We start from the raw sequence: 10765 nt of genomic DNA, 5'->3' as shown, positions 1-10765 counted from the left end.
TTTATGTGGAGGGTGTTGGAGCTCCTCCTTCTCTCTCTAGTTCCTCCCACCTCTCAAATATCTGATTTTTGCCTTCTAAACAAGCCCCTATGGTTTTTTATTAAAATGGTATCGGGTTATAAAAATAGAAAAAAGATCCTCCGAACTCAACTTTGCGGTTGCAGAGTGGAACGCAAAATATGTATGCGGTCCGCATAAGGGACCGTGAATTCATCCTTCAAAACTGGGTTGATCGGGTCAGGTCTGCGATCGCATAACACACCGCAAAAGTCTCCCTGCGAAATATTTCATGCTGAAACTACGATGAATGTGCGGCTCGCGAAAGGATTATGTGATCGCATAGCTGGATGCAAAACGACCTCCAAAATTGGCTTTGTTCCTGTTGCACTCTGTGGAAAATCTGTGGTCCGTGGAGTAGTTGTGCTGCTGCATAATGGACTGCAGAAATGCCACGTTCTGCAAAAATCATTCTTTCAACTCCCCAATACATTGCACAACCCAAAAAGTCTGTACCCTACTACCTTCGAACACGTTAGCCTACCTCGGCACTACGAAAGGGTGGGTTCTAGGTAAAAATTTTACGGAGCCTTACATACTCCTTATCCTTTAAAACAATATGTGCATTACAATAAACTCTCTGTACAACAAAAGGGCTTTCTTTGTAGCAATCACTACAGCTCATGAATTGGCTCATTTCTCTGTGGCTGTAAAAGATGGCAAGTGGAGAGAAGCAATGACATTAGAAATATAGGCGCAAGAGAATAATGTACATGGGTAATAGAAGATCTTCCCCCTAACAAAAAGGCTCTCAGTTGCAGATGAGTTTACAAGATAAAGTACAGCTGTGATGGAACAATTGAGCAATACAACACTAGTTATTCTCCAGAATTATCAAGTAGAGGGGATCGACTATAAAGAAATGTTTGCCCCAATGGCAAAGATGGTGACTGTAAGCACATTTTTTGCTGTAACAGCGCCAAAGAACTAGGAATTACATCAAATAAATGTACATAATGCCTTCCTGCATGGGGATCTTTAGAAGGAAGTATACATGAAATTGCCTCATGGGTTTTGAGCTGCAAGTCCACAAAAAGTGTGTAGACTTTGAGAATCACTTTATGGGTTAAAACAAGCACCGAGGTGTTGGTATGCTAAGTTGTCGGCTGCCCTGGAGAACTATGGGTTCAAGCATTCACACTCTGATTACTCTTTTTTTAATCTGAAGAAAGGTGAAGTTCGAGTAAATGTCCTTGTGTATGTTGATGATCCGATTCTCTCTAGCAATGAGCCCGAGGTTATTCGCGAGTTCAAAATATATCCTGACAAATGCTTTCACATAAAGGATTTGGGTAGATTGAAATATTTTCTAGGAGTGGAAGTCTCCAGAATTCGGAAGGCATATTTTTGAGCCAACGAAAATATGCCTTGAATATTATCTCAGAGGCTGGGTTATTAAGTGCTAAGCCTGTGGTAATACCTTTGGAATAGAATCATCAGCTAGCATTGGCAGGTGGACTGGCGCTTAATGACCCTAAGCGCTATCGTCATTTTATAGGTCGACTTATCTATCTGTGTTTTACTCGCCCGTAACTGTCCTACAGTATTCATATTTTATCTTTGTTCATGTAGCAACTAAAAGAGGAGCATTGTGATGTAGCTTTACAGGTTGTTCGCTACTTGAAAGGGAATCTGGGACAAAGTATTTTATATTGAAAAGCAAATATGATTTACGTCTCTATGGATGGTGTGATTCTGATTGGGCTGGTTGTCCCTTGACTCGACGCTCACTCACAGGTTGATCTATCTCATTGGTGGCTCACCCATAATTTTATCTAGTTTGGGAGTGACTTGCACTTCCCGTATTCATCTTTATTTTGACAATCAAGCAGCATTGCATATAGCAAAGAATCTAGTCTTTCGTAAAAGAACCAAATACATTGGAGTAGATTATCATTTTATTCGTGATGAAATTGACAATATGAATATCCGTACTAGCTTTGTGCCTTCACATGAGCAATTTACAGATACCTTTACAAAGGAATTAGGAAAATCTCAGTATGTTTCTCTTGTGTAAGTTGAGCATTTGTAATCTGCATGTACCAACTTGAAGGTAGGTGTTAAAAAAACTTGTATATGACTGTAAATATTTGTGCATGTTTAGGACTAAGAGAGTTTTGCTTTTTCATATTTGTTAGGATTTGTTTTTCACATATGTTAGGACTAGTTTTTCATATTTGTTAGAACTACGGTTTACTAATTAACTTGTATATATATTCTTGTTAACCAATAGAAAAGACAAGCCTTTCTCTTCCACACTTGGCTACCGTGTACTTCCCTGTTTTGGCAACACTACATATTTACAGTATTTATTTTTTCCACTACAACTTATAAAGATATTTCGTTTCCAGCTCGCAGTCATGCATATTCCTAATAAGTTATGCATCGACTGCTAATGAATTTTTCTATCATCTAATCCCTTATTTTCTCTATCATAGAAGTATTGGATTATTACAGTTGCACTAAAATATATACTTTCAACCAAAAAGAATATATATTCATCTTGAGTTTAAGCTAGCCTAATGGAATCCTACGTCAGGCTCTCCAGTTAGTGGATGCATTTGGAGTTAGTTATAAATCAAGACAAAATCATAGTGTTAATTAGATAGCATAAGCCTCGTACGTCATGCTTTTAACGTTCTTACAATGCGCTTAATAGCACATATAAAAATGAAGTACCAATTAGTGAAGGCATAAATATATATATGAAATGACAGAAATAGAGATGCTTTACACGAAAAATCCACTAAATATTAGACTTTTCGACGATCAAAGTTTTTCCTAAAGGTACAGCTAGAAAAGAATAAACAAATTAAGTAGATTTAATGACTTTGTTCCTAGGAAGAAAAATGCATTAGAAATTTTTATCATGACTTGCAATATGATAGACTCAAAATAAACAAGAACCCGTTTCAAACAAAAGGGTTGAAAGGCATCAAGTTGTTCGCAAGGCTAACAAAAAAAGAAATATAACACTATCATAATGAATATAATTGACTGCAATAATTTGGGTTCACATTTCCTCTTGAACCTTTATTAATAACAAAATGGATACGTAGACTCAGGTTTAGGTTGGTCCAACATAACTAAATTTTCCGAAATTAAATACAAAAGCTACCATCTTTGATTGCTCCTTCCAATTGCATTGTGAAACTTCCACGAAGTTTAGCAAAGGAGCATAAAAAGGAAAATTTTCCACATTTCTGTTGTCTTTTTTACAGGAAGAATTGAAAAATGTCAGTTAAGACGGATTCAAAATTTGAATTTTATGAATTTTACATCGACCTTAAGCTAGTATTACAATAATAATTGGATTAAGAGGCAAATATTTATGGATTGATAGTGAAAAGAAGTGCTTCAACTAGTTGATGTTATTGGGAACTTGTATAGTTCACACTCTTTGGCTCTATCCGTGAATTATTCAGTAATAAGTCTTTCACAATCTTGAACTTATTTTCAGATCCAAGCCAAACATGAATAAATAGTGTTTTGGTCTGTGACATGAAAAGGTTTAGCATAGGACTGGAGTTCAAACTACAGTTGAACTACTAACTGTCAGTAAAACTTAGGAGGATAGCCTAGAAGAAATATTTACCTTAATGCCTAACTGTATTGGTCAAAATTCGGCAACTCGGTAACTGAAGATAAGTCGTGCCAAGGACGGGATCGACCACGGCATTATAACGAAGGGGTCGCTCTCGTAAAGATCATTGCCGAGGACGAGTAATTGGAGTTGCTATTGTAACGGTAGGATTGGCTTAGAAAAAGACACCAGAAATATTCCCTTGGATATTCCTTATATTGTACTTTGGGGTTTCTCGAAAAGATCCCTTATAAGTAGTAAGAGATAGAGAGCAAAAGAGGGACTTCACTTTCTGATAAGAACACATTGTAAAGGTTGACTAAAGAGAATATACAAAAGTAGTCTTGTTCACTGATTATATTATTCAAGCACATGTTGTTCAATCTTTATTCACAAGATTCAAAGATTCCATATCTATCTTAACTTCTCACTTTTTCACGTCATTGACAAAGGAAAAGAATATTCCAATCATACAATAATTGGTTGGTAGATCCTTTCTTATTAAATTTATTGACACTATCTACATTTATTACATATCCATGTTATCATATTCATTGTCAATTATTGGTCATTAAATCCGTTATTTAATGCTCTTGAACGCTGTTCATCTCGCAAGTATCTTATTTTATTTGGTCTAAAATTTATTAAGTTCAACTAATATTCACCTTTAATTCATCAGTAATTGGTTAAACATTACGGAAGACGAGACTCGCAAACGTTTTGGAAGTGCTAATTTACGTGATTCAACAGTACTCAATGGGTTAACGTGTTTCTTCTTCCTCAAGATTTTATTATTACCCTATAATAAAAGCCTCTATTTTTCATTCTGTAGCATGTATATAAACTTTACTTCAAAATACATAGAAACACAATCGATACATATTATATACAGACGCAACAAAATTAGAGAATAAGTATCTCATCTGATTAACCTACTCAAATATAAAAATGTAAATATTATCTTCAAATAATCAAGCAGGTGACCACGTTGGACAAACTATATTCATAATTACAGAGCATTAAAAGGAAGAAATCCTTGACAAAAATACGTCTACCAGTACCAGCCTTTATGTGATAATTGTAATATGCATAACCATGTCTATATATCATCTAACCAAATTGATACCTGGTCTGATTGTGGAACATATATTACTAGTACAAAGTTACAAACTTGCAATTTCCTTAATTTTAAGATTCAATTCCCATTTAATTCCAATGAAATACTAACTGTTATTTCATCCCATGTATAGCTATTTCTTCCCGTTTGATGGATGTTCAAGAGGTCGGACCAGATTGACCGAGTAAATTTAGGTGAAATGACATTGTATAGCCGCTCTCAAAATAATAACCGCAAAAATTTTATATATATATATATATATATATATATATATTTCTTTTCCTGCTACTGCATATTAATAGCTTCTTATGCAGACTAAAAGTGATAATACCCCGTAAATTTATCATATATGTTGCAATACTTTCTTTTTAATTAGAAGTCGAACTCTAAAAATAAAAAACTTTTTATTTTTATTTAAATATTTTAATTTTGAACTCTAAAAATGGAGAAACTCTTAATAAAAGGCGCTTTCCTCTTGGAAGGATCCTCACCATGCAAATCTAGATTAATCTCTATGATGAGCACGGCGGATACCAAGTAGGCGTTTGGACATAAGAATTATAAAATTTCAAAAATGATAGAAAAAATTTTCAAGTAAAAATGGTATTTGAAATTTAGAGTTGTGTTTGGATATAAATTTTAGTTTGGGTTGTTTTTAAGTTTTGTGAGTGAGAATTTTGAAAAACGACATTTTGGAGTTTTTAAAATTTTCGAAAATTTCCAAAATGCATCTTCAAGTGAAAATTGAAAATTTTATGAACAAACGCTGATTTCGAAAAAAAGTGAAAGTATTTTGGAAAAAAGGAAAAAAAAATTATGTCCAAACGGGCTCCAAATTGCTATAAGAATTCTGTAAAAATTGAGTCAAAAGGAAAATTCCGTTCCCTGTACCAAATCTCACAAGTGAGGTCTAAGGAGAATACATGAAGGAACAGAGAGACTGTTTTCGAAAGGCCTTCGGCTCAATAAGATGGAAAAGACGAGAAGAGAAGGAACAATATATTAGTAATAACAAAAACCAAAGAAATAGAACTAGAAAATAGTTGAAATACAATAGCAAAACCAAGAAAATAAGCCCCTATGCTATGAAAACGGAAGGATAGTGTTAACACAACATTAACCACTAGCGGTCTAAGGCCAACCTATCGAACTAGCCTTATCCCGGACTCGACTACATCCTAATCTAGGCTCGACCTCCACACCACCAAAAATACCAAAAAAAGCGTAAATATAGCAAAACGAAAAACAAAACAAAGCTCAAGATACAAAAGGGAATGCAGTGAAATTAGAATCTAAATCTATAGGGTATATTTTGCCAATTCCCATTTCATTTCATGGGTTAAAAAAGAAGGAATTTGTGCTCACACTTTTATACATGCATATAAATAGGCCCGATTTCCCACTTCTTTCCAAAAAAAATAATACAAAAAGGACTTATTTTTTCAGGAATCACCAGGAAAATCATGATAATTATTTATCAATCATCTCTGCTGTTCCATCATAAAACAAAAGTCCTCGAAGCATACGAACCCATCCCCATTCTTATCCACGCCTCTTATCATACGCCGGCAATCCTCTAACGTACACCGTCCATCACCAATAGTTCTAAACACGTTGAACAACTCTTCCGCCGTTATCATTCCGTCATGATCGGCGTCAAAGAAATCAAAAGCATCTCTCAGCTCACCGTCACAAGACGGCGGCCCAAACGCCGACCTTATGGCACCAAATTCCTCTAAGCTAATACATCCATCACCGTCCCTGTCAACTTCATCAAGCAACAACGTCAGTTCCTCTTTACTCGGCGGCTCGGTTCCGACTCTGCTCAGAATAGCCTCCAGCTCTTCTTTCCGTATCTTTCCGTCACCGTCAGTGTCAATCACGTGAAAGGCTTGTACCAGTTCGGCGTAAACTTCGGCCGAAATCTCAGACCATTCGTCAGCAGAGATTTCGTTGGATAAAGTGGGTAACACGCTTGTTGGCGTAGCTAACCCATTGGGTTTTTTGAAGCCGCGATGGGACTCAGAATCGGATGAAGACGAGGTTGTGCCCGACCCGAATGACGGGTCTTCGGATCTAGAAATGGAGCGGGATTTTTTGTACTTGAAAAGCTTATTGGGGATGTTTTTGAGGAGCTTCATTATGGAGGATACAGAGAGGAAAAGCTGTTGAAAGGAGAATTGAGGGGAATGAGGAGAAGGAGAGAGGAAGGAGAGGGTTAAATGGAGGGAGGAAGTAGCAGTCCATAGTGAGCTTCCAGGAAGTTTCGTAGCTGTGAACAGAGAAAATAAGTAAGGCTATTTATTTGGGATTCGTTAAAGATTATTTTTTAATTTTAGGGTCATTTTACTATTCAGAAATTACCGTTACTTTATCATTTTCTTTTTCGCTTTCTTTCGTCTATTCCGATTTCGTTTCTCTATTTTATTTTAGGCAAAAATGGTTGTATACGGTTGAAATCAGATTCGTCTATTAAATGACATATTGGGATTGAAACTCAATAGGTTGAAGATCGATCCCAGATTCCATCGAACCAAAATACGAGGTCAGAGTGCCCGTCCTCGAGAACATCGAATACGTGACCCCGGAAACAACCCTGACCCCGAATGAGCTCTAGGAAACATTGCTAGATCGAATAACGGAGGGAGAAATATCCATAATCGGTCGGGTGTCACGGCAGAAATCTCGGCACGTATCAATAAGAAACCAGCTAATTAGCAAATCATGTGATTTCTTACATTTTATAGAATTGTACCTAAAGTAGGACTCCCCTACTATATAAAGGGGGTCTGATTATTTGTAAAGCACATGGTTACACGCATCCAAAAGCAATATAACATCATTTTCTTTTTGTAAGCTATTATTCTATGATATCTGATATCATTTGAATTGCATCCAGTTCAAATGAGACTCATTTTTCCAAGGCTTACGGTTTGAATTTATTTTATCATTATTCGCTTTAATTACAATTCAAGTCATCAATTTGTGTCAAATTAATCCACGTATCCTTAAAATTACTTATAAATTTAATTGTTATCCGATTTTAAGGGTAAACAGTTTGGCATCCACCGTTGGGCTAAGAATAATATTGGTTATTTGATACAAAATTCCATAACACACACTATTTTACACTTGTTCTTTGAAGTGTCTCTAATTTCAGGTTAAAGCTCAAAATGTCAAACTCACAATTGGCACCCCTACCTGCTGACAATGAGTTCGATCACCACCTCGAAAATAACAACATAGCGTTCGATAACGAGGTACCATCAGCTGATCCCATCGGAATTCCGATCGCGAACACGTTGGACACTAACTCGCATGTGGCTATCGACACGACCTGCCTACCACTCCCAAAAATAGCATCCATGATGGAGCCCGATCAACGACGCAGAATACTCAATACAATGGTGGAAATAGATCAATCTACGGATGATCTTCGAAATGTTACAGGCTCAACAGGCGTAGATAGCTCAGTTACAAAACCAAAGCCACACACCGAGCAGAATTGAACCCGATCCATCCCGAGAATCACCCGTAGAGAAGAACCAGTCGCGGAGAGATCGAATGGAGATGAGTCGGAGACTAACTCTGAGATCATAAGAATGCGCGAGGAGCTGACAAAACGGATAGAATCAGGGGAAAAGAAAATCGAGGCAAAATGACAAGAAGGTTGATACCTACAATTTCAGGGTCGACCAAATCGCGGGAGCACCGCCTGTACTGGAAGGCTTGGATTCCAAGAAGTTCGTGCAAAAACCTTTCCCTCCAAGTGCGGTCCCAAAACCGATCCCTAAAAAATTTCACATGCCCGAAATTTCTAAGTACAATGAGACGATTGAACCAAACGAACATGTTACTTCATACACATGCACCATCAAAGAAAATGACTTGGAGGATGATGAGATCGAGTCTGTCTTGCTGAAGAAATTCAGAGAGACCCTGTCGAAGGGAGCTATGATATGGTATCACAACTTACCTTCTAATTCAATTGACTCATTTGCTACGCTTGCAGACTCTTTCGTGAAAGCACACGCCAGGGCTATCAAGGTCGAGACCAGGAAGTCGGACCTCTTCAAAGTAATACAAATGGATAATGAGATGCTCAGAGAGTTCGTGTCCCGATTTCAAATGGAATGAATGGACCTACCACTGGTCGCTGATGATTGGGCCGTTCAAGCTTTCACCCAAGGACTCAACGTTCGACGTTCGGTGGCTTCATAGTAGTTGAAGCAAAATCTGATTGAGTATCCAGCTATTATTTGGGTTGATGTGCATAACCGAAATCAATCAAAATCAGAGTCGAAGATGATCAATTGGGGGCTCCTTCTGGGTCCCTTTATCTTGTTATACCCGTCGACAGAGTCAAAAGAGATATCGAGCGTGAGCCAAGGTCGAACAGGGATCGGTATTATCCTTACAATGGAGATTAAAGAAGCAACAGATCCAGACGGAATTCTATGCAAAGCGAAAAGAGAAGTGACTGAGGTTAGAGCAACCGAGGACTCATGAGCAAGAACGGTTTCGATAGGGCTACCAGACCTAAGGAAGCACCAAGGTTATTGGAATATAACTTTAACGACGACGCTACTGCCATTGTGTTAGCTATCGAGTGCATCAAAGACACCAAATGGCCCCAACCCCTACAATCCAATTTTGCCCAAAGGGATCCTAAACAGATATGAAAATACCATGGCACTCATTGCCATAGAATGGAGGATTGCCGACAAATTGAGAGAGGAAGTGGCTCGGCTATTCAACAACGGGCATCTTCGAGAATTCCTGAGTGACCGAGCCAAGAACCATTTCAGAAATAGGGATTCTAATAAACAAACCAAGCAAGATGAGCCTCAACATGTCATTAAAATGATCACCGGTGGGGGTGACGTTCTTCAACGTCCAATGCTAAAACGCACCAAAATATCCATCATAAGGGAAAAACGGACTCGAGACTACATACTAGGAGGAACTTTGTCTTTCAACGACGAGGACGCAGAAGGTATTGTGCAGACCCATAACGATGCACTGGTAATATCTGTACTCATAAATAAATCTCGAGTTAAGCGTGTGTTTATTGATCTAGGTAGCTTGGCCAACATCATCCAACCAAGGGTCGTAAAACAGTTCAGGCTGCAAGATCATATCATACCTGTGGTCTAGATTATAAACGGATTCAACATGGCATGTGAAACCATTAAGGGAGAGATAACATTGCTGGTGAATACTACCGGGACCATAGAGGAAACCAAATTTTATGTGATCGAAGGAGACATGAGGTACAACACTCTGTTCGGGAGGCCATGGTCCACAACATGAGTGCAGTACCCTCGACTCTTCACCAAGTGTTAAAATTTCCGACGTCAGGAGGTATTAAAACAATCTTCGGGGAGCATCCAACCGCAAAGGAAATGTTTGCAGTCGAAGAAATGATCTTGGTATTAACACTGACAATATCAAAGGAACCGAGTTTGGATACAAAGCAAGAGGATAAATAGCGATTATCGACATTGACCACGACCCAATCAAATAAATAGGGGACTGACAAAGATGATGATTACAGGGTTCCTAGATCTTTTATAGTCCCCGACAATTTCGACGCCACCAAATCAATGGTCGAGGAGCTGGAACAAGTCACATTGATCGAACTTCTGCCGGATCGGAAGGTATACCTGGACACGGGGTTAACCCCCAAGCTCAGGAAAAAACTTATTCAATTTATTATGGCTAACATGTATTGTTCTGCTTGGTCCCATCCTGATATGACAGGGATCCCACCGGGGATAAACACTTACAAAATTAGCCTGGATCCGAAATTCCACCTGGTCAAGCAGAAAAAGAGACCCCAGTCCATAATCAAACAAGCTTTCATCAAGGACGAGGTATTTAAACTCCTTAAAATAAGGTCCATTCGGGAGGTAAAATACCCAGATTGGTTAGAAAACATACTAGTAGTTGCTAAAAAGGGGAACAAATTAAGAATGTGTGTAGACTATAAGGATTTGGATAAGGCA

The 10765-nt window shown here is 38.0% G+C and overlaps 1 protein-coding gene across 1 annotated transcript; it reads right to left on the bottom strand.

Annotated features, from left to right (window-relative positions):
• Positions 1–6045: 6045 nt before the first annotated feature.
• Positions 6046–7022, bottom strand: LOC107784110 (putative calcium-binding protein CML36). Its single transcript, XM_016605181.2, has one exon. It carries the CDS (start codon positions 6896–6898, stop codon positions 6239–6241), a length of 660 nt encoding a protein of 219 aa, XP_016460667.1. The 5' UTR covers positions 6899–7022; the 3' UTR covers positions 6046–6238.
• Between the last annotated feature and the right edge of the window lie 3743 nt (positions 7023–10765).

Source organism: Nicotiana tabacum, chromosome 5 (assembly GCF_000715075.1).
Source record: "Nicotiana tabacum cultivar K326 chromosome 5, ASM71507v2, whole genome shotgun sequence".
In the NCBI taxonomy this organism is placed as follows: domain Eukaryota; kingdom Viridiplantae; phylum Streptophyta; class Magnoliopsida; order Solanales; family Solanaceae; genus Nicotiana; species Nicotiana tabacum.
This window is presented reverse-complemented; position numbering and strand designations above follow the sequence as displayed.